This window comes from Rhinichthys klamathensis, unplaced genomic scaffold, assembly GCF_029890125.1.
Source record: "Rhinichthys klamathensis goyatoka isolate OS25496 unplaced genomic scaffold, OSU_Roscu_1.1 h1tg000527l_1, whole genome shotgun sequence".
NCBI classification, from domain to species: domain Eukaryota; kingdom Metazoa; phylum Chordata; class Actinopteri; order Cypriniformes; family Leuciscidae; genus Rhinichthys; species Rhinichthys klamathensis.
The window spans coordinates 648,437-674,253 of NW_026607004.1; the positions used below are offsets into that span (position 1 = coordinate 648,437).

The window sequence follows — 25,817 nt, forward strand, 5'->3', positions numbered from 1 at the left end:
CACTCTTCCGTCATCAGACACTCTTCCGTCCGTCATCAGACACTCTTCCTTCATCAGACACTCTTCCTTCATCAGACACTCTTCCGTCATCAGACACTCTTCCTTCATCAGACACTCTTCCGTCATCTGACACTCTTCCGTCATCAGACACTCTTCCGTCATCAGACACTCTTCCTTCATCAGACACTCTTCCTTCATCAGACACTCTTCCTTCATCAGACACTCTTCCGTCATCAGACACTCTTCCGTCATCAGACTCTCTTCCTTCATCAGACACTCTTCCGTCATCAGAGACTCTTCCGTCATCAGACACTCCTCCTTCATCAGACACTCTTCCGTCATCAGACACTCTTCCGTCCGTCATCAGACACTCTTCCTTCATCAGACACTCTTCCGTCATCAGACACTCTTCCTTCATCAGACACTCTTCCGTCATCTGACACTCTTCGGTCATCAGACACTCTTCCGTCATCAGACACTCTTCCTTCATCAGACACTCTTCCTTCATCAGACACTCTTCCTTCATTAGACACTCTTCCTTCATTAGACACTATTCCATCATCAGACACTCTTCCGTCATCAGACACTCTTCCTTCATCAGACACTCTTCCTTCATCAGACACTCTTCCTTCATCAGACACTCTTCCTTCATCAGACACTCTTCCGTCATCAGACACTCTTCCGTCATCAGACACTATTCCGTCATCAGACACTCTTCCGTCATCAGACACTCTTCCTTCATCAGACACTCTTCCTTCATTAGACACTATTCCATCATCAGACACTCTTCCGTCATCAGACACTCTTCCTTCATCAGACACTCTTCCTTCATTAGACACTATTCCATCATCAGACACTCTTCCGTCATCAGACACTCTTCCTTCTTCAGACACTCTTCTTTCATTAAACACTCTTCCTTCATCAGACACTCTTCCGTCATCAGACACTCTTCCGTCATCAGACACTCTTCCTTCATCAGACACTCTTCCTTCATCAGACACTCTTCCGTCATCAGACACTCTTCCTTCATCAGACACTCTTCCGTCATCAGACACTCTTCCGTCATCAGACACTCTTCTGTCATCAGACACTCTTCCGTCATCAGACACTCTTCCTTCATCAGACACTCTTCCTTCAGAGCGTATGATCTTCCAGGATCATACGCTCCTGTTATCAGACACTCTTCTGTCATTAGATGCTATTCAACTATAATGCACTCTTGACAGCAGACAAGGTCGTGTATTGACAGCAGACGTCCATGTTATAAGAATTATTGAAGGAACATCAGGATTTTTCCCAGAATCCTCAGCAGAATCAGAGGAAACCGCTTCTCATTTTAATTGCCTGAAATCAAGCCAGGACATGCTCACTTGAGACATTAGCTGCTTGTTCTTGTTTTGTAAACACTTCAGTATCTGCCAAATGAAATGATTGAATATATAAACAGTCCAGTGAAGGGACAGATAACTGTGGGGTGTCTCAATGTGCACAGGCTCAAAGGGCAGTCACGCATATTTTAAGTATGCAAAATGATTTCAGACCCTGCAAAATGGGCAGCAGGATTTGATGTCATGCTCCTTGGCTTCTGTTTTGAATAAATAATCAAATATAATAAATTAACAACGTTAAATATCTAATTTACTCCACTTTTCGGTGACACTGCCATCCACATTTTAACATTATATTAGACATTAAACTATGATGTTAAATCCAGTAAATTTATTAACTGTAATTAATTACAGAAAAATTAAGAGTAATCCCTTACTTTACTTTTTCAAAGGAAATATAATTAAATTACTGTAATTGCTTACTTTTTAGTGCATTACACCCAACACTTGATGCAGATGGCAACTGCGATTTCGTTCGCAATCCTCGTATTTTGGTTCAACGCACCAAAGTTTGAATGCCTTGTTTCGGTAAGCTTTCTCACAACACGTCCCATTATAATCACGGTCTTTTGGATGTTCACATTCAGCCACATGAGTACGCCTTTTTGACTACCTCTGTAAGTGGTCAAAGATGGACAAGCTCAAAACGTTTCAGACCCCGTTTACACCTGTATTAAAGGGTTAGTTCACCCAAAAATGAAAATTCTGTCAGTAATTACTCACCCTCATGTTGTTCCAACCCCGCAAGACTTTCGTTCATCTTCAGAACACAAATTAAGATATTTTTGATTAAATCTGAGAGCTGGATCACTCCTCCATAGGCTTCTTAAGGGATCGAAACTGACCGGCCCAAAAGTTATGAAAAACATCGTTAAAATAGTCCAAGTGACTACTTTAAGCGTCGTCCACTTGTGATCAGATTGATGAAAATGCATCTTAGATGACCCTAAGAAGTAAATAGGAACCTGGTTTAAAATAATTTATAATTTAAAAATGTATTCAAATTGTAAGCATTTCAGCTTTCTCCCATCTCTCAACACAGATTCCTTCAGCGATGATAAGATGCTGCTAAAGTAATGTGTTTCTGTACTCGAAAGGTTAAATTGAGTTACAAGTCTAGAATCAGCAATGTAAAATGTCACGGTGCGTTTTAAAAGCACACAGTAAATGTATACTGACATGCTCAGTGATGCACGCCGGGCCTGTAGCTTTCATTTGAACAGCGGCCCTGATATCTGAGGGTAGGAATGAGATTTCATCTGGATAAGTTCCATCTCATCCGAATGCTTCAAGAAAAATTATTGGCTAAATGCGTATTATGTCAACATGTGTAATGTAAGTATTGTTGATTATAATTTCAGAACAGTTCAGAATAGTTGCAAATTTTAAATCCGTGCTGTTTTAAGATTATTTTTATTTATTTCTTTATATTTTCTGTGGCAATTGACAACATTTAACAGAATCTGTTTATATTTTTTCGGTAACGCTTCCTTTTACAGTCCTGATACCCATGTACTTACTATGTACTTATTATAGTAACTATAATTACTGGGTAATAACTAGGTACCCTGAACCTACCCCTAACCCATGTACTTACCTTATATTAGCCAGTACTTTCTAGGTAAGTACACTGTAAGTACACGTAAGTACTGTACTGTAAAAGGAAGCGTTACCATTTATTCTTGTGTCTTTAAATATATGAATGGATAATGCTGCTTTTCAACATCACACAGCAACATGTGTGGGTAATGCATTGTTTTTCTTTTTTCCTAATACTTAAATGAACAATAATACATTTTAACAAGCGCGGCTTCTCATGGCATGGAGTACAAAATACGCAGAAGTATAACTAGAAGATACATCAGTACATTGATCCAGTAAGATACAAAATGGAAACTAGTTAAGTAAAAGCTCTTTTGAATGTTTCTGTAGTGAATGAAGTCTGTAGTGAGTTTAGGGGCATAAACAGGAAAAAGCCTCAAGTTTCTCATTTCTACACAAGCAGGCACATGTTTATCAGATGGCTCAAGGTCAGCGGCTGAAATGAGCCATGGCAGAGTGTTTCCAGAAAGCATTTTGGTAGAATAAAGAATTATGTTTAGCCTCGCCATGGCTGTAAGTGCTCTATCAGTGCTAGTTTGAATAGTTGCACATAACTTGTTTATGTAAGAGTGAACTTTTCTATGTGTTTGAGAATAGCCTGAAAAGAAATGCTGCATCAGTGTGTGTGTGTGTGCGTAAATATGTGTGCTGTGGTCAGTGCGCACTGGCTTTGGCATGTGAGTGCACTTGCTGAAACAGCTAAATGGATGAATCACTGCGCACGTGGGGATGTTTGTATGTGTGACAGAAGAGAGAGGGAGAGAGAGAGGATGCATTATGGTGAATCCCCTGTCCAGGTCCCTAATTTAAAATAAAAAATGTAAGAATAAATATTCTGAAACCTGATATCTTGCTTCATGACAGTTAAGAATCGTTCAATGGAAGGCAAGCCGAGTGTTTGGGAATTTACATTTTACTATTACTTTTGCATTCTGTGATTCCACAAAAGATTCCATATTAAACTTTAAAGGGTTTTGTCAGGCGCTTCATAGAACCTTTTAGGGGTTCCCATCATGAGATGATTTTATAGATTTAGATTTAATTAAATAATTTGGTAACACTTTATTTCAATGGGCCACTTTAGACATTCTTCTAACGATAAGTAACTTTGCAAACTATTTTGCAACTTCTCAGTAGAGTATTAGTAGACTCTCTGCTTAATTTTAGCTAACACTTTTTTAAATGCTCCCCCGACAGACATTCTTTCTACTGTAAGTAACTTTGCAACTACATGTCAACTTATTCTACTCACCCAAACCCAAACAACTAACCCTAACCTAACAGTCTAGTCTACTAATACTCTAATGAGTGTTAGTTGACAAGTTACGAATGTCTATAGGGGATCATCAAAATAAAGTGTAACCAATTTAATTAATTTTCAATTTGTATATTACATTTTATGAATAAAGCAGCTCGTAACCTACTTAATCACTAGAAAAATTTAATCATTAAAAGTAAAACATGAACATGAAAGTATTATGCAATAATTTAAGACATTTCTCTATTTTGGCATAAAGGGTTCTTTAAAATTGAGTAAAGAACTCTAGAGTTCCATATAGAACTCTATAGACTTGACTTTGAAAAAAAATGTTGCAATGTAAAAATATGGTTTTGAACAATAACTGACTGAAGGGGAGGAGCTGCAGTTTTTATGTGCGTCCATAAGTAAATTGCTGATGCTCTTTTAATAATCTGCAGGGTGGGCAAACTTATTTTACAAAATAAAATCTAAAAAAGCTCCTAAATATATGCTTTATTTTCTTTAAGCAAAACAAATTTTCTTGTTTTTTTTCCTGTTGTTTTTGTGGTCAAATTTGACCCAACATGTTAACGACATATGAATATGAAATATTTGCTTTCAATCCAATATTTTATTTATCGTTTTATGTTTTTACTTTCTGCTTCATTTCTCTGTGATGTATCGCACCTCACCAGCCCTTCAGTGGCTCTCTATTGAAACGGCCTGATCGTGGGGGGAATATCTATGAGCCGGACTCTCACACTGCTGCCAATCTCTCTCTCTCTCTCTCTCTCTCTCTCTCTCTCTCTCTCTCTCTCTCTCTCTCTCTCTCTCTCTCTCTCTCTCTCTCTCTCTCTCTCTCTCTCCTTTCAAAACACTTCATTAGCATGACAAACATTGCAAAAACATTAAAGGAGACCTATTATGACCTTTTTCAAAGTCTTGTTTTTGGGCTCTATTAGAACAGGTTTTCATGCTTGAATGTTCATAACACACATTATATTCCCGTATTCTCCATAGTTGCAGCTCCTCTCTTCAGAGTCTGTCAGTAACGCTCTGTTTAGTTCCCGTCTCTATGAAGCCCCTCCTTCTGAAAGCACACTGTGCTCCGATTGGTCGGCTGGATCAGTGTGTTGTGATTGGTCAAACGTTTCGAGTGTGTTTGGGAAATGTCCTGCCCCTTACCATAACCTCGAGTTGCAGCACACTTCTAACTAACTCAATCAGGCCCCGGCCCTTTATTCTGCGTATTAATTATTTAAATGAGGAATATTGTGAAGTGTTCGTTCCCAGAAGAAACTCAAGACTACAATGGAGGCGTTTCAGGGAGTTCAGAAACAGTGACCCTGATATAAAGACTAACTCCTGCTAGAGTGTCTTTGTGCTTTGGAAATTTGCAGAGCAAAGAAAAATGAACATGGAAAAAAAGCATAATAGGTCCTCTTTAACATACATCATGTACACTCTTAAAAATAAAGGTTCCAAAAGGTGGCGTTCGCACTGACACCATAGAAGAACCATTTTTGGTTCCCCAAAGAACCTTTCTCAAGAGAACATTTTTTCTCCTTATGGTGAGGAACATTTTAATAATCAGAACTTTTTCCACTATAAATAACTTTCTGCGCAATGGAATGTTGAAGGTTTCAAAGATGCCAATGAAGATCCTTTATTTTTAAGAATGTACAAACAATAAAGACATCAGGTTTTATTGTTTGCTAAGGCAAGCATCATTCATTATTACTGCTGCTCATACTTTCGGGATGGATGGCTTGTTTTAATGTGCCTTTTTACGTCTCATATACCCATCCTGCGGCTCAGTTTCGAGTTTGAAGTTTGATTTGAAATGAATTGCAATCAGTTTTTCTGTTTCTCTCTCAGTGTCTCTCATTCCATCATCTCATAAGCAGCGAGCATGATCTCCTCACAGTCTCCTGTGATATCCAAAGCAGATGTTTTATACCTCCTTTAATACGCCGTTTTAAAAGAAGCATGAGTTCAGTGCCGGTTCTGTCCCTGAGGTGGTTTTGCAGCAGAGACAAAGGCAGTTTCTGCATCCAGGTTATTTTAGCTCATGCTGTATTATGACTCAGTCTTTGCCGGCAGTCATACGAACACTGTTACGTCAAGAGAGAGAGAGATGCTGTGTTAATGAGGGGAAATGAGGGGGCAACCCACTATCCTCCGTGCAACCCATCACTGCGTGAAACACGAGCACAATGCGGCTCTGTCTCGCTGTTTAGTATTCTGACTGAGAGAAGGGAGAGCAGTTCAAACTTTGTTTTGGACACAGAGCTACTCTGTGATGGAATAAGGCCATTTAGAAAGAGACAATAGAAAGAAAAACAAGGGTGAGTGAGTGAGTATGGATAATGTGCTCTGAATTTAGAAAAATCTGAATATCTGTTAAATTATATTTAAAGAGAGAGAAAGAGAGAGAGAGCAGTGCACGCTTGCACTCACTGTGTGTTATAAATCAGCATTTGTGTGTGTGTGTGTGTGTGTGTGTGTGTGTGTGTGTGTGTGTGTGTGTGTGTGTGTGTGTGTGTGTGTGTGTGTGTGTGTGTGTGTGTGTGTGTGTGTGTGTGTGTGTGTGTGTGTGTGTGTGTGTGTGTGTGTGTGTGTGTGTGTGTGTGTGTGTGTGTGTAAAGAAAAAATCACTAATGAAATCTCTAATGTCTAAAATGTTTCTCCTAGACAACAATTAGATTACATAGGGAGTATTCTTCTGCTTCTCAGATGTTTCTCCTGGGAAAAACACCCAATAATCTCACATGCGTCTCCTCTAGAGTTAGTAAATAGTAAACTATTTTTAAAAAACTGTGGTAATCCAAATAAAGCTGAAATAAAATAAAATATACATTTTAGATGGAAAACTTAAACTTAAAAAACGTACATGTAAATGAAAAATTTGCCTTGACAACTAACTGAAATAAGTTTATGCAGAAGTAAAATCTACTAAAACTGTTCTTGAAAAAATGTAAATAAAGTATAGCTATTGTATATAGAAATTTGTATTGAAATATTAATATAAAAACATTTTTTTTACAAAATCACAAACCTTTCAAAAATTAAAACTGAAGCTAAATTTAAATAAAATCTGAAAACATAAAAAGCTAATTCGATATATTCATAAATATTATAATAATATATAAATAATATTAAAATAATACTGGTACAAAAAAAGTTAGAGTTCGACCAGAAATGCTTGCTTTTCATATAAAATCACAAATGACATCTCTTATTTCTCAATATTTCAATTTCATTTGGGAATGGATATCCACATTGATTTAATAGCTCTATTCACTTCATGTTCATCAACAATCTTTTTATTAGTTTTTTATTTGAGAAGAAACATCTGAGACAAAGTTGATGCTTGCAATGCAACATAACTGAGTACTCCATTTCTAGGGCCAGATTTACTAAACAGGGCAAATTAGCGTCTGAATTAAGCCTAAACAGGGCAATCCCATAAAGTGCCGATGGGAGAGGAAAGTTCTGCCCGGGATAAACTGACGACACGCGAGTTAGAGAACAGACGCGGCCGGATCATTTCCATAATGACCAACACAATCTACCAAGAGCAGCGCAAATTAGACCTTTTTATTTACAGTTTTTTGGGGCGGTAAATAATGGCGTCCAAATCACCATGCATGATTCATTTAAATACTCTCCTCCCATAAATGTTGCGTCTGAAAGGGAAACTCCTACAAATGCATATGCAATAAGTTCAGCCACAGAAATAACCCTGTCCTCGCCTTTCCAGCGCTAATTTTTCACAGCGTGACTTTAGTAACTTTTCAATGCCAAAAAGAGTGTTTGTGCTGACGCAAGCTGTTAGTAAATCTGGCCCAGTCTCTAAAGCTATGAAAGAGCAACATCTGAGCATTAAAAGTTTCCTGTGTGTGTGTGTGTGTTTGCTTGACTCTGTGAAAGTACAGGAAGGTTTTTGAGCATTTGAGTTAATAAAAGCCTTGCACACACAGATGTCCCTCTCCGAGACATTGCGGAGGACATAATCCTCTGTCCTGGCAGCATTTACACTATTATTTCATTCTTATTTGAGTTGTCCATCCCTTCTCAATATCCCGTTGCTAAGCTCTTTAAAAACAAAAATATCCCATCCATTATCATCAGCAGTATGTTTTTTGTTGTTGTCCTTGTAACCGTGTTTCACCTAATGAAAGCAATCATTTTCATTGCCTACGCAGTCTATTCTTCCACCAAGGTCTGTTTCTGCTGCATCTCATATATTTTTTTTTTATAATCATCTACTTGATTTACTCCGCTATAAAAGCGAGCAGGAGCTGCTCCGCACAAAGCTGCAGCCTGGAGATATTTATGTTGGATTGCGAGTGCTGTTCTTCTCAAGCTGCGTGAGATTTGTTTTTCTGATGATGACATTTACAGATGCCTTTTCTTGCCATTAAAGTCTCTTTTCTTCCCTCTTCTCTCCCCAGGTCCCCTGGCGGGCTGGTTCCTCTCCGTGTTCAATCACCTCCTTTATTTCTTCTCCTCCGCTGAACTCCAGAAGCCTTTTGAGGGGTGAGATCATGGCACCGTTTTCCTCTCGACGCTCTTCTATCCTCGTTCTGAGTCTCGTCCTCGTCCTTTCTCTGCCCCCATCCTGTTCTCCCGAATCCCAGCGTGAAGAACCGTCTCTCCCGCCCTCCATCGCTCCTTCAGCGATTCCCTCAGAGCTCTCCTATAACGTGACCGATGACATCGATGGACCCGCTCCTAAAAAAAAGTGCAGCGACCCTGTCGAGTGCAGGCCTGGGATCGTCCTGCCCGTATGGATGCCTGTCAATCCCAGTCTCGGAGAGCAGATCGTGCGGGCCGTCATCTATTTCGCCACACTCATGTACATGTTTCTGGGAGTGTCCATCATCGCTGACAGATTCATGGCATCCATCGAGGTCATCACGTCACAGGTGAGTTGCACACAATGTTCTCAATCTGCATAATCTTGATAATCTTGCAATAACTGCAAAATCGCTGTCACCTAGTTCCCGTCTACCATAAAGAGGAAAATTATGATTTATGATCATTTTCCAAGGAAAACAGTTCTTATGCCTCTCTTTAGGAGTTGCATTTCATGCCTCTGTTAATTGACTTGCAGTAAAATAATTGAAAGAGGACCTATTGTGCTATTTTCCATGTTCATTTCTCTTTTGTGTGTAATGTTTCTGTTTGAGCATGAAAAAGTCCCTCCATCAGGAGTTCTTCTCTATATCAGTGTCACTGTTTCTGATTCCATTGTGGTCTTGAGTTTCTTCCGGGAACGAAAACGTCACAATATTCCTCATTTAAATAATTCATACGCTGAATAAAGGGGCGGGGTCGGGTTGAGTTAGTTAGTGTGTTAAAACTGGAGGTTATGGTAAGGGGTGGGACATTTCCCAAACACACTCGAAGCACTTGACCAATCACAGCACACTGATCCAGCCGACCAATCAGAGCACAGTGTGCTTTCAGAAGGAGGGGCTTCACAGAGACAGGAACTAAACAGGGGTGCGTTTCCCGTACAACGGCGTAACTCGCTGCATAGTACTATGCATCGTTGAAGAAATCAACTAGCTAGTCACGACTGTTTCCCGAAACCATATTGTCGCAAAGTGGTCGTTCTTCTACCACATTGGTTTATGACGTCACGTATGTGGTGGAGTAATAACTTATTTTAATGAAACTGTTTGAGATCAAATCAACGCTAGATGTTTTGATATAAATTACAGACATGGCATCTGAGGACTATTTCTCATTTTTCTCAGTTATTTCTCTTTATTTCCAGATTTAATCACAGCCTCGTTCTTACGTGGTAGAGTATGTTCGCACATGCGCAGTCTTCAAAAACGATGCTTTAAATCTCTTGACAAACTAAATGATGGATTCTAAATAAACGACACAAGGTTGTACTGAATGTCAGCTTGCTTATTTTGCTCAAGTTAAGGATTTATTGAGTCCACATGTCATCTAGAAACTCTGCTTCTAACCACAGGTCGAGAGCTGTCGTTCCTAACACACAACTTTGCAATGCTGTTTGCGAATGTTCGTTGGAATGATGGTTTTGGGAAACACCGACTCGTTGAACTATGCTGATAACGACAGAACTTGCGACCATAGTTGGCTAACGATGCTTTCGGGAAACGCACCCCAGAGCGTTACTGACAGACTGGGAAGAGAGGAGCTACAACAATGGAGAGTATGGGAAAATAATGTGTTTTTGAACTTGAAAGCATGAAAACCTTTTCTTGTAGACCCTAAAAACAAAACCGAGACTTTGTAAAAGGTCATAATATGGCCTCTTTAATATAATGTGAGGGTGTTCTTGGAGCTTTTATTGTTGGGTTCATTAACCAAACGATATTGTTGAACATTAATTTTTGTGTCATTCAAAACCCGTATGCTGCTGGGGTTTTTTTTTCACTAAAGCATTTTTACATGCAGAATATTAATAAGAGTTCATAGTGACCATGATTGCCAGACTAAAAACATCATAAAGGTCTCATATGAAGTCAAGTCTTCTGAATATCAAGTCTTCTGAAACGGTAGCATGGCGCTAGCAACGCTAAGGTTATGGGTTCGATTCTCAGGGAGTGCATGATCTAATAACTGGACAAATTGAATGCAATGTACAGTAAATGAGTAGTTGATTTGGATAAAAGTATTTGTCAAATTTGAAATTTAAGTAAGTATTCACTGAAAATGCACTCTCTATTCAAACTGGTGCATTTGGTTATGAAACTTGCGAAAACCCTATAATTAGATTCATTTATAGAATAAAGTAATTGTATGTCTGCAGAAAACTTGGAATTTAGTGCATGGGTCATAGGAAGAATTTTTATTTTTATTCTTATGTTTTTTTTTTTGTTGTCTTCTGTAATGTTATCATATATAAAATAGCAAAGTGAAGACTAATAAAAAAGTTTTCCTTTTTGTTTTATGGAAAAAAACTGCATATGTTTGGTTTTGAATGATGTGAGACCGGGTAAACAATGACAAAATGTTAATTTTTGGGCGAACTCTTTTAAAAGCATAGCCTTCACCTGAGCTTGACTTTAGCTAGTAATTGGCGTTATTAAAATAAAAACAATCGTGACTGTTTCTCCAGCCTCTGAACATTTAATGGGATGCAAATGCTTGCAGTGTGCTTGATGTTTTTTTCTTTCTTTCTGCTAAAACGCCTGACTCGTCAACACTTGTCAAGGGTATATCGCCTACTCTTATCACCTCCACTGACTCATGCGCCATAAACCTGTCGGAAGAGGAAAATTAGCCAAAATGCTTTTATAAAGGAGGCTAGATTTCCTTCAATTCTTTAGTTTCAGTTTCTCAGCCAGAAAATAGCAAATAAATCAAAATCTCTAGCTTTAAATGCATAACTTCTGAATTTGAAATAGCCAGATGTTGCAAATGTTTTTTCACACAGCTAGCATCCTAAAATAATTTCATTAAAAAATCTGGAATGCAATAAAACTGACTGAGAAATGCTGCACCATCACGATATACGTACAGTCACAAATATATCCAAAACTGAAATAAAAATCAATTAAAGCTTTATAGAAATATTCAAAAACTAAAACTAATAAAAATGCTAAAAGCGCATAACAAAATTACTTGAAGTTATACTTAAATTCAAAACTGTAAACATAAAAATAAAAGCTAATTCAAAACATTAATAAACACTATAATAGTTTATAGTAAAGTTTGCAGGGACAAACGTTTATATTGTCTTTACAAAGCCTTTTCTGAAAGTTTGAAATGTTTATAGCTTCCTTTTATCATGTGATTTGCATGTCTTAGCATGTATCTAGTTTTATTTTACAGTTTGTTAACATGTTTGTAGAAGATTAATACATTGTTAGCATGAATTAGCATGTTTACCTCATTGATAACATTTTTTACCATGTTGATAAAATGTTTTTGCACATTGCTAACATGAATAAGCATGTTACTACCATGTTTTAGCACATTGCATGAATTAGCATGTTTCTAGAATGTTGTTGCACGCTGTAAGCATTTTTTCCTTGTTGATAACATGTTTTTGCACATTGCTAACATGAATTATCATGTTGTTAGCATTTTTTAGGACATTTGCTAAAATGAATTAGCATGTTTTAACATGTTGCTAGCATGATTAGCCTCTTGCTAGCATGTTTCTAACATGATTTAACATATTGCTAACATGTTTTAATACATTGATTGATAACATGATTTAACACATTGCTAGCATGTTTCAGCATGTTGCTAACATGATTTAACATATTATCATCATGTTGTTAACATGTTTTAACACTTTGCTAGCATGACTACCATGTTGGTAGCATGAATTAACACGTTCCTATCAAGTTTTAGAATGTTGCTAGCACGATTAGAAACTCAATTTAGACATTCATTAAGAAACTATATAGACATTTTTATTGTAAAAATGACAAAAATACACAACAAAATTACAAATCCTTTAATTAAAATGAATTAAAATGTAATATATCTAATAATAATAATTAAAAAAATGTAAATGAAAAAATAAAACCCAATTCAAAATATGTATAAAAACTATAATAGTATAACACTGATAAAATAACACAAACATAATAGCATCACAATGTTAATCTAAATTGGCTAACAGAGTTCTTTTGTAAGGAGTCAGTCGCTTTCTTTCTCTCTGGTGAGTTTCTCTCCTTTGCCAAATCAAAGCTAACAGCTCTGAGTCTACCTCATTAATCAAAGTGTTCCCTAGAAAGAATCTCATACACCCTTGTCAAAACATCCTTGTCTGCAGGGTCATGGGAAATGCAAGTGTGAAAACAGCACCAGAGACCACCAAAAATAGTCTGGAGATGTTAGCCAAGGAAGGTGTATTAGCCAAGGAAGAGCTAACATTTTTAAACATCTCTGAGCCTGTTTATTGTGCACATTTTGAAAAAGCCAAAACATACAATCTCAAGTGTTTTTGTTGTCTTTATGCATGAAAGTGCAGAAATCTGAAATATTCTTTTAGCATGTTGCTAACATGAATCAGCATGTTGATAACATGTTTTAACACCTTGCTAGTATGAATTAGCATGTTGCTACCATGTTTTACCACATTGCTAACATGAATTAGCATGTTGATAACATGTTTTAACACCTTGCTAGTATGAATTGGCATGTTGCTACCATGTTTTACCACATTGCTAACATGAATTAGCATGTTGATAACATGTTTAACACCTTGCTAGTATGAATTGGCATGTTACTACCATGTTTTATCACATTGCTAACATGAATTAACATGTTGATAAAATGTTTTACCACTTTGCTAGTATGAATTAGCATGTTACTGCCATGTTTGACTACATTGCTAACATGAATCAGCATGTTGATAACATGTTTTAACACCTTGCTAGTATGAATTGGCATGTTGCTACCATGTTTTACCACATTGCTAACATGAATTAGCATGTTGATAACATGTTTAACACCTTGCTAGTATGAATTGGCATGTTACTACCATGTTTTATCACATTGCTAACATGAATTAACATGTTGATAAAATGTTTTACCACTTTGCTAGTATGAATTAGCATGTTACTGCCATGTTTGACTACATTGCTAACATGAATCAGCATGTTGATAACATGTTTTAACACCTTGCTAGTATGAATTGGCATGTTGCTACCATGTTTTACCACATTGCTAACATGAATTAGCATGTTGATAACATGTTTAACACCTTGCTAGTATGAATTGGCATGTTACTACCATGTTTTATCACATTGCTAACATGAATTAACATGTTGATAAAATGTTTTACCACTTTGCTAGTATGAATTAGCATGTTACTGCCATGTTTGACTACATTGCTAACATGAATCAGCATGTTGATAACATGTTTTAACACCTTGCTAGTATGAATTGGCATGTTGCTACCATGTTTTACCACATTGCTAACATGAATTAGCATGTTGATAACATGTTTAACACCTTGCTAGTATGAATTGGCATGTTACTACCATGTTTTATCACATTGCTAACATGAATTAACATGTTGATAAAATGTTTTACCACTTTGCTAGTATGAATTAGCATGTTACTGCCATGTTTGACTACATTGCTAACATGAATAAGCATGTTGATAACATGTTTTAACACATTGCTAGTATGAATTAACATGTTACTACCATGATTTAACACATTGCTAGTGTGAATTAGCATGTTAAAGCCATGTTTTACTACATTGCTAGCATGAATTAGCATGTTGATAACATGTTTTAACACATCGCTAGTATGAATTAGCATGTTTAACATGTTGCTAGCTAGAATTAGCACGTTGCTAGCCTGTTTTACCATGTTGCTAGCATGTTTTAACACATCTCTACCTTCTTTTAGCATGTTTTAGCACTGAATCGTAAAAAATAAAATAAAAAAATGCATTGTGTTGTAGACCAGCATCAGCAGTCCTTTCTTGACTTGAGCGTCTCACCCATCCAGGCACAGACTGCCTTAGATGCATCATTCTGAAGGGTAGTCATAATTCCTGTAATGCGAGTTGCAAATTAATAAAGGGAAGTATTTCCAGCCCTGCATTCCACTGGATCAGAGGCTGTGCCACACACACTTTAGAGCCTCCAGGCCAAACCAGGCAGAAAAACTAGACTTGAACTCTTCTATCTCAAAAGAAACAACTGAACCATGATAGTTTGACTGACTTCAGGTGCAACGAAAGTGCAAACAATAAAAACACCATACCAGAATTATGATCTGACAGCATAGCGGCGCATTATTGAGTTGTGGAGTGTGAGTATGATGGTTGTGTCTGTGCCTCAGGGTTTTTATACAGTTTGGCGGTTTTTCATCCTGAATTTTTTTTTTACACAACCGTTTTCAACAATGATACTAATAATAAATGTTTCTTGAGCAAAAAATCATCATATTAGACTGATTTCTGAAGGATCATGTGATACTGAAGACTGGAGTAATGATGCTGAAAATTCAGCTTTGATCACAGGAATAAATTACATTTTATTATATATTAAAATAGAAAACAGTTATTTCAAATTGTAATAATATTTCACAATGTTACGGTTTGTTTTTGTAATCAAATAAATCCAGCCTTGGTGTGCAGAAGAGACTTCTTTAAAAAAAAAAAATACAATCCTAAACATTTTTGAACGGCAGTGTATATACTTATGTAAAATATTTTCTGCATATTTTGATGGTTTAAATATTAAATTAATTATTTTTTCATTTTGAAAATTCCATTTCCCCCATACATTTAAAATTGAACTGCATTTCTGCATTCTGTTTGCTTCCTCAATTCAAATTCAATTACGTTCTAACTGGTGCACGACCCTGCTGCAAGAACCTGTCAGGCTTTAGTCAGCAATAATGACCAGCTGTCTGTATCCTTAACATGTTCCCTTCTGCTCACCCAGGAGAAAGAAGTGACCATCACTATGCCCAGCGGAGAAACGTCGGTGGCCACTGTGAGAATCTGGAACGAGACCGTGTCCAATTTGACCCTGATGGCACTTGGATCCTCCGCCCCTGAAATTCTCCTGTCAGTCATTGAGGTGGGTGAGCCTTTAAAATGACAAATGTACTAGTTAGGAAGCCTTTTTTTGTGACAATTAACTGCTTAACTACTAATTGCATTCACAGCAGATGGCTAACCCTCATTAGCGTAGCCTGGGGTTTTACTATTTCATTAGCAACATTACCACTCATAATTTAGGTGGTGCTTTGTCTGTTCATTCTGTTTGCATTGAAGCACGATCCATCCATAATTTATAGATTCATGAAAATAAAATATGTTTTGTGGCTTTAGCTTAGCCTTTTAGCTGCTTATTTTAAAATTTACAATCTTTCTATCTTTCTGGGAAAATTGATATAAATATTGTGACTCGTCTTGCTCGCAGGGGCACATAAAAATGTTTGTAGAAAACAAGAAACTTTCAAAAGTACTTACACTAGTCATGAATTTTTCCAGGCTGTGATGCATGGTTATTATTGTTAACTAAAGCTCAAATTAAACCCATAAAAACATTTTCATTATTTGGAAAAATAACATTAACTAAAATAAAATTTAGAAAACTTTAAATTTATTAATATTATTTAATATTAATATTATTTTATTTTATTTATTTTTATTAATTTTATACATTTCTTTAGTTGACAAGGCAACATTTCTTATTTTTGTTCAGTTTTTGTTCAAGTTGATGTACTTAACCAGAATAAGGGGCCGTTTACACACTGATTTCAACTAAAAACGGAAAACTTTTTATGCGTTTTGACCGTTCATTTAAGCCTAGTTCACACTACATGATTTTAAAACGTCGGGCGGAACTATGTGGTTCACACTACATGACTTGCTCTCTGTGAAATCAGGAGTGTTCAAGTTGTTGAGCTGCTGTTCACACCACACGACACAACGTGATTGATCCGCAACAGGAGGTAACGCACTACACGAGTTGACAACAACTCTGTCACCCTACGATTCTATCTTGTCTACAAACCACGTTTTGTCTCGAAAAATCACGCGATAAAACGAACCGGAAATGACGCGAAACAGCACGCGCGCCAATACCCAGGGAAGAAGACGAAGAAGAACCAGAGAATGTCTAATTGAAGAGAATTGGCACTGTCTGGTTACGTCCGGTTTCTGGACTGGCTGCAGTAACACGTCTCTGTCCATGCGGGGGCGCTCGCAGGCGAGTGCAGAATGAATGGGAGTCTATGGGGTTTCACCCCCAGAAATCCACTTTTCTCAGGATGTAATTTTTTGTCAAGTTATTTGAAAGTTGCATTCAAAAGGGAGGGCTAAGATAATACACTCAGCTGAAAATTGCATTTTTAAGTTCACTTATCTGTTCTAAAAATCCGTTCAAAAATGTGATGAGATCACATAATAGCAGAATGCTAGCGTGTTCCGGCCAACAACGGCCTAACCTGTACATAATCGAAAGGACATAAGTACTCGTTCATTCGACTTTTGGCCTATAATCTATATTGAACTTGCGGAATCAACAATAAAATCTATGTTGATTCAACGACAAGCAGGAGAAAGAGATACATTTAGCCGTTTAGCTCCATAGACTCCCATTCATTCTGCACTCGCCCGCGATCACCTCCAGTGGAATTCTAATGGAACTGCAACCAATATGATACACAGTGGGGCTAATAGGAAGTGCCAAGGCTCTCCGTTAGACGGGCTCTGGAAGAACACAACACGCGAACATGCCTTGCTCTGATCGGCTGTAGCTCATGACATCACGTGAGCTTGAGTCGTGCGACAGCTCTGGATATCTAGCATGCTAGATATTTTTCTGGGCTCGGCGACGCGTCTGCGAGACGCCTGCGAGCGTCTTTGATGCGTTGTTGGCTCTTTCATACTAACAGATTGGCGAGCGTTCATCGCCCGCTAATCCCCCGCGATTTGCACGCGATAACACCCTGACCTGTCGGCGAGCTCAACGTTTTGCAAATCGGGCTTAAATCGGGCTTAAAATCATGTAGTGTGAACTAGGCATTACACAACAGCTTTTTGGGGGCCTGAAAACGCAAACTTTTGATAACGGGTTTCAAAGTGCAAGTTTTACCGTTACTGTCTCTGTGAAAATCAACAAAAATGTGAATTTTTGAAACCGGTGATGTCTTGCGCATGCGTTACGTGTTCAGTCTACAGGTGCATAGTGTTTCTTTACAACGTTACATCGCCAACTACTGGCCTGGCAGCAGAATACAACAGTTGTAGTCGTTTTTGCAGCTCCATGTGAATGGGAACTGTCTTGACATCGTTGTCATCTGTACGCGAAAAATGTTTTTCCATTTTTAGTACATTCCTGTTGTGTAAAAATTACTGTATATATGCTGTAGGGCTGACTTCGAATAGTCGAGGATTCGACGATTCGATTCGGAGAGGTCTGATTCGACTATGAACCTCATAGTCGAATAGTAGGGAAGTGTTATGTAACCAATAGGGGTGTGACGGTTATTATATAACCGTGAGACCGACGGTTATAGTTGAACACCGTCATTAGAACTCTATAACCACCAAAACAGTGCTATTAAAATATTTTTTACAAAAAATTTTTATCATAGAGAATGTTTAAATACTAATATCATCTTACGAGGGAAAAGGAGGCGGAGTTAGTGGTGCTTCGGAGGCTGAATGCTGGAGATGATTCGGGAGAGGTCTGTGCACCTTTACCGATCAGAGCGCACGCTGACACGGAGTAAAGCCTTGTTTATACTCGACGCGTCCGCACAAGCGCGAAGGTGCGGACGGCAAAAAAATGACGCGCTGGGTGCGCAAGACCGGCAAGACCCCATTTCGCTTGGCTGTGTGCACAGCTTTTTTGTAACAGCGCGCGCGACGCCGCATCCGAGGATGAACGACTTCAAGCCGAATCTGCCCGAGCATGTAGGCTACGGCTCACCGCACCGGCACGCAGTTTGCGTGTGTCTAAATTGCAAAGTTTTTTTGTTTTGTTTACTGTGTGTGTGATTTATTTAAAACAAAGCACGTTCATTGCAACGTTTTTTTGTTTTTTTTTGTGTTAAGGATTCATTTAATGTTAAGCACATTCACTTCTAGTTGTCTTGCTGTTCATTTTAAATAAACGTAGAGCGAGTTGTCCTATAACAGACAAACAGTTATTCAACCGAACGTCTGGCTGCTATCTAAAAAAAAAAAAAAAAGGTTCGACTATCAGTCGACTACGGCAAGATCTAACGAATCAGATTCGACTATGAAATGCCATATCCCAATTACCATAATTTCGAGATGTCAACGCGGTCAGGTGGTACAGCGTTCATGTGGTTCAAGTAGGAGCTCTCGGAAAATTCACAGCTTACAAATTGTAATTACGAGCTCTACGAGGACGTGAACGCTTTTTACAAGTTGAAATCTCGTAATTACGGTAGTTACAACATGACTTGAGCGTACCTATAGACATAAAAATGACAAAAGCACAATAAAATTCTTAAACTTTAAAGGCAGGGTAGGCAGTTTGTTTCTGAAACACTTTTCCCCAAATTTGTTTAAACTGTCTTTATATACCAATACATATCTAAAATGTAAGTACTCTGAAAAGGAGAGTATAAAAATCGAGTGTCTGTAGTCCTCTCAGGGCTGCAATAAACACGGAGCTACTCTTTCCATTCGGAAAAGAATGCAATGATTGGCTGGGCGACTGTCACTCTCCCTCGCTACCATGGCTACCACCCCTGCTGCTACAGGAGCCGCCCACATGCGCGCGCCCGGTTGACTCGCTCATTTCGAAAGAGGAGAGGCACGTACCGGCCGGAAGCTAGGAAGTCTCACAATTATGGCAGAGAAAGAGCAGTCAAAATTCCCAGTACCACCTGTACCTGCATATACAGTCAGCGCAGGCAAACAAGGCTTAAAAGGTGATGTCACTCCATGCACTGCGCTCAGCGCTGGTAAACGCTTCCTCCAGCTGAGCGGTCGGCATCACGCGTTCATGTGTTTTGGGGGCGTGGCTTTGGAAGGAGCCCAGAAGGGAGGGGGTGGGAGTTTCTCTGTTGGATACTTTCAAAATCCAGCAGTTTTCTGCTAGTTTCTCAAACTTACCTACCCTGCCTTTAACTAAAATGAAAATATACAAATAAAGTCTAATTCAGTATATTAACAAAAACTATAACAGTATCAATGATACTAAAATAACACTGATGTGACGTATAGGATATTGGACCATTAAACCAGTCTAAGCTGGTTTGTCTGTCTTAGCTGGTCTCCCAGCTTTTGCACACTTTTTTTTCGTTATTTTTCAGCAGGGAACTTTCTGTTTCAGTAGTATGTTTGCAAAAACAGGACAGAACATGTGTTTGTCAGAGCATTTTGATGGGTCAAACAGCTTCTTGGCACTTTAAGATGGTCATGGTTCGAGAGATGCATGCTCTCGCTAATGAGGGTCCGGATCATGTTTATTAATGAGACGCTCCTAGTTCGTTCCTCGTCGTCCACCGCATGGAATCAAGCGCTTTCTCCGATCTGTGTGACTGTGCCTGCGGGAGACGCTCACCGCTGAGTTGGCCAACATTTAGCACGTCAGTGGAGCTCCAGCTCAGCTTTATTGCCACGCATTAGTCTCTCCACGTTGTTTGTCACTCTGAATCTCTTGATCTAATGTGTTAGGACATCCGTCAGGCCTCTGTGTTTCACTCAAGGGCTTCACGTACACAGCGGGATTGTTGTTGGACGACAAACGCATCTAAACAACGTAATCACAATGCATCGTTCATCTTGAAACATTGCAGTGAAGGAGATGCAGTCAGGCAGATTTCGGCATCAGAAGTGTGAAATCTCATTGCAAGCTCAGCTGGAAAGGAGGCGCTGGTTGATTTATCTGTTTGTCACAGGCTGATCCCAAAGGTTCGCCGCCTGGTTTAGATATATATATATCAGTGATAGATCCCCAGCATAGATATCCAACACCTGCGTGCTTTTTATTTCATTCTTTTTTCTTGTTTTATCTTCCCCAAGGACATTCGCTTCATTTTCAAGGATATTCAGTGAATGTGACATTGAATGCTACTGAATCTGATGAACACCCATTTCTCATTGATCTGATGTTGAAGATGAAAAGTGACACAATTCGTCTGCTGTTGAATTGTTTTGTCTATTCTGTCATTTAATTGAAGCATTTAAACGCTGAAATGTTTGCCTAAGCCGAACGCTGCGCTCCATTCAACTTGGAAAGTGTGAAATTACAACTTGGAAACTGGAACTAACTTGGAACTAATTGGAAAAGTGCATTACAATTACATTACAAGATGAAATTACCATTTACTTGTTGACAATGAACAGCTGCAAAGCTAAGAGTAGCCATTGTCATATCTGGTCCGTGTTTGAGTTTTGTTTGAGTTGGACTTCCTGTGTTTGCTTTGTTTCTATGGTGATTCATTGTTTGATTGATTCTCTGCACCTGTTTCTCGTTTCCTTTATTGATCTACGTTTGTATATACTGTATAATCATGTGTTTGTTATGTTCTTGGTCCAATCTCGTCTTTCTTTACTGGTTTAGTGGTTGTTCTATTTGCTGTGCTTTGTATTTGAGAAGTGTTTATTTTAGTGTGTTTTTATTAAACATAAACTGCTTGCAAATAGATCCAGCCTTTTTATTTAATTTGTGCCTCAACCCCTTTCTGCATTTTATTACCTTATACATCATCTTCCAAACTTCAATCAGTTTTGTTATTGCATACTTAAATCTATTGTCGGAGCCTATAGCATTGTGGGCTAATTAGTTTTTTTTTGTTTTTGTTTACATTTAAAAAAAAAAGAGAGAAAAATGACTAATGCAAATAACAAAATCCCTAAAACTTAAACTAACCCACAAAATATATTTGGTCCAAAACACTGCTGCTCCACATTGCAACTGTATACATTAAAGCTCAGATGTGTTCTGATTGGCTGTGATTTTGTGTGTTTCAGGTGTGTGGTCATGGTTTTAAGTCCGGTGAGCTGGGTCCAGGCACCATTGTGGGCAGCGCTGCCTTTAATATGTTTGTGATCATTGGAATCTGTGTGTGGGTGATTCCTGAAGGCGAGGTGAGGAAGATTAAACATCTGAGAGTCTTCTTCATCACCGCGTTCTGGAGTATCTTCGCTTACATCTGGCTCTACCTGATCCTGGCTGTCATCTCACCTGGAGTCGTGGAGGTGTGTGTGCGCGTGCGTGTGTGCGTGCGTGTGTGTGTGTGTGTGTGTGGTCATGGTAAACCCTACGTTTACCCCACAAGGATGGCCAGAAATATTTTTACCTTACAGGACTTTTTTTTGGTTCCCATGAGGAAAACAACTTATAAATCACATTAAATTATGTTTTTTGAAAATGTAAAAATGCGGAATGTTTTTTTTGTGATAGTAGGTTTAGGGTTAGGGAGTAGAATATACAGTTTGTAGGGTATTAAAATCAATACGCGTGTGTGTGTGTGTGTGTGTGTGTGCGTGCGTGCGTGCGTGCGTGTGTGAATCCCACAAAACTATATTAGGTCTGTCGTGTTTCATCCCTAAAATCAGCACGTTTTTATTCAGTTTTCAAATGTACACATCAATTTCGTTAAATGCGAAGTAACATATACTACATGCATATTTATGGATATAATACAAAAAAATTACACTTGATATGCAATTGATATGCAAAGTCTTAGAGAACATTAAAGATATTTTGCATTGTGACATTATTTTCATGACAATTATGATAACTTCAGTGCAAATCCCTTTAGTAAATGTTAAAAAAAAATCTCGTTCTCATTACTGAAATGTGAAAAGTAACGATTTACACTAATGAGAATCTAATGAGAATCACCATTGAGAATATTGAGAATTACTGAAAACTCAAAAGTAACATTCTGGAGATATTACAGTTATGAGAATTTGGCACTGAAATGTGATCGTCATGAAATAATACAAAGCAATGTAAAAAATCTTACTGTTCATAGAAAAGGACTTTATTTTATTAATAAATATATATATAATATCTATTTTTTTCTTTTGATTTTAGCTTGAAATGTGACTAAGAAAAGTTTTTTGGCAGATTTACTCATATATATATACAAGTTCATTTTGTGTGAGACAAACACTCTGTGATAAGTCACACAAAATGATTATAAATGTTGTTTATCTACTGGTCCTTCAGACAACAAGACCATATTGAGTCATTTGTAATGGTGAAGTGAGCAGGTACCGAGCTGTTTGTCTGTTTAATGTAGCTAGAAGTGCCTCTTTGCTTGGTTCATATCAGACTGTTTGTTTTTCTTTGCTTTTCCTTTTGTTTGCAGTGGTCTTTTCTCTCCAAAGCACTAATCTCTGGTCTGTTTACTTTGTGTGTTTGCTGTATTGATGTGTATGTGTGTGTGTGTGTAGATATGGGAAGCTCTTGTCACTCTCTGCTATTTCCCCGTTTGTGTGATTCTGGCGTGGATCGCTGACCGGCGCCTCCTTTTCTACAAGTACATGTCCAAACGCTACCGTGCCGACAAGAGAACAGGTGTTGTTGTTGAGACAGAGGGGGAATTGACCCCCAAAGGTATGGAGATGATGATGGACGGCAAGTTTCCACTGAGGGGTGGAGCCATAGGGATCGGCACACAGGAACATTACCAGGATGGGACCGGCAACACAACAGGCACCATGGCAACTCTACCCAACTCAAACAGCACTACCGTTTACATGGAAGGTGCCAAGGAGCTGGACGAGAGCCGTAAAGAAGTGAGAAAAGACACATGCACTCATTTAAACAAACATTTATGCATTGATACTCACTCACAGAACTTTAGATTTAACCTTGTTTGACATGTTTTTCATCCTGACAATCCAAGACACTGTACTAAAAAGTTTCTCAGCGGAACACAAAAGTTTTGAGAGAAAACACCAAAGTTTTCAGAGTAAATGCCAAAGCACTGAAATATAATTGTTTTATAATTTTTTCAATAAACATGGAACCTATAACCATGGGATAGTTCACCCAAAAGTAAAAAAACCTGTCATTAATTACTCGCCCTCATGTCTTTCCAATCCCGTAAGACTTTCATTCATCTTCGGAACACAAATGAAGATCTTTTTGATTGAATCTGAGAGCTTTCTTTCCCTCCATTGACAGCTGCGCAACTACCACTTTGACATTTCAAAAAGTTCATAAAGAGATCGTAAAACTAATCCATATGATTTGAGCGGTTTAGTCCAACATTTTCTGAAGAGACAATCGCTTTATATTATGAACAGATTGAATTTTAGACTTTTATTCACATATAAATATTCATCAACTCACACATGGTAAACTGAAGTCTCAAGCATGTTCGGTTGAGCTTCTGTTTATATTCGCTGATATGTGAATAAAAGCCTAAATTAAATCTGTTCATCATATAAAGCGATCGAGTCTCTTCAGAAAATTTGGTCTAAACCGCTCAATTCATATGGATTCGTTTTACGATCTCTTTATGAACCTTTTTGAAGCGTCAAAGTGTCAGTTGCGAAACTCCAGAAAAGTACAAAATAACTGTAAGCGACGTCCATACAGCTAAGGTGCTATATTCCATGCCTCCTGTAGTATAGTGATAGCTTAACGTGAGGAACAGGCTGAAATTTAAGTTCTTTCCCTCAGCTCAGCTATAAGTCTCAAATCGAATCTGCATTTGAATCACAATTTGTGAGAACCAATTCTGTTTGGTTGGTGTCATTGACGTAAAACTTGGCAGATTGAGTCATATGAGCATTGAAAGCTACAGCTATTTTCAGGTTTGAAATAGCATGAGGGAGAGTATATTATGACAGAAATGAAATTGGACTTGCAGAACTGCAGCAGACAGCCTATATCTTCTTGACCTTTGAATGTTGCTTGGCAGGTGATCCGTATCCTGAAGGACCTGAAGCAGAAATATCCAGATAAGGAGCTGGATCAGCTGGTAGACTTGGCCAACTACTACGCCCTCCTTCATCAGCAGAAAAGCCGTGCCTTTTATCGTGTCCAGGCCACACGCATGATGATCGGGGCCGGTAATGTGCTGAAGAAACACACGGCGGATCACTCTCGACGCACTGTTGTGGTGGGCGGCAACGAGCCTTTGGAGGAGACCGATCTGGCCGTCTGTAGCCACATCTCCTTCGAGACCGCGTCTGTCCAGTGCATGGAGAACTGCGGCACCGTCATGATACCTGTGGTGTGTCGAGGAGGCCTGGGGGAGAGCACTTTCTACATCGACTACTGTACAGAAGATGGCACAGCCAACGCTGGATCAGATTATAAGTACTGCGAAGGGACGCTGGTGTTCAAACCTGGAGAAACCAGGAAAGACATTAAGGTGAGAAAAGAAAACATTGCTTGAAAATCCAGCTTTAACTAGTAGAGGGTTTTGCAAGGTTTATATCTTGCACCAACGGATCATTTATGCTCATTATCTGGTCCCAGCTTGTCTAGATGGTTAATCAGTTGGGGATGGTCTCAAGTATCCGAATATTCGGAAGTGTCACTAATGATTGTTCATGAAAAGTATTTGCATGAACTTTGTGGTTCTGTATGTTTCTTTTTCCGTACGTTTTCTAAGAACATGTCCACAACATAAAGTTTGGTCCAGCAGAAACTGGTAGATTGGTTTTTACATGGTTTCTTCCTCGTCCAAACTGATCATTTATGCTCAAAATCTTGTCCAAGCTGGTCTAGCTGGTTAAGAAGTTGGGATGGTCTCAAGTATACGAATATTCGGAAGTGTCACCAATGATTGATCATGAAAAGTATTTGCATGAACTTCGTAGTACTACACAATTCTTTCTTTGTAAGTTTTCTCAGAACATGTCTACAACATAAAGTTTGGTCCAGCAGAAACCAGTGGTTTGTTTTACATGATATCTATGGCCCAAGCTGGTGTAGATGATTAATCAGTTGGGATGGTCTCTCAAGTATCTGAATATTCAGTTTAAATATTCAGTTACTTTTATCTGAACATAATTTGAATCAGTTGAACTACCTGCAGGGGGGATCTGGTCTCGACTAGTGATAGTCTCAAGTATCTAAATATGTGCTGCCAATCACATCGGAAGTGATACCAATGATTGATCATGAAAACAGTATTTGTGTGAGCAAGTC

At 38.4% G+C, this 25,817-nt stretch overlaps 1 protein-coding gene across 4 annotated transcripts in view; it reads left to right on the top strand.

Moving 5' to 3' along the window:
- slc8a2b (solute carrier family 8 member 2b) overlaps nt 1-25,817 on the top strand; it is a 125,702-nt gene that overhangs the window by 80,553 nt on the left and 19,332 nt on the right. For 3 of the 4 annotated variants that reach the window (XM_056238603.1, XM_056238607.1, XM_056238606.1), the window contains exons 2-6: nt 8,688-9,161; nt 15,645-15,782; nt 21,668-21,895; nt 23,102-23,446; nt 24,580-25,035. In XM_056238603.1, the coding sequence (XP_056094578.1) occupies nt 8,781-9,161; nt 15,645-15,782; nt 21,668-21,895; nt 23,102-23,446; nt 24,580-25,035 (1,548 nt within the window). In that variant the 5' untranslated portion in view covers nt 8,688-8,780. Of the gene's footprint in view, nt 1-8,451; nt 8,604-8,687; nt 9,162-15,644; nt 15,783-21,667; nt 21,896-23,101; nt 23,447-24,579; nt 25,036-25,817 lie in introns of those variants that run through there. The other variant, XM_056238605.1, reaches the window with a different exon arrangement.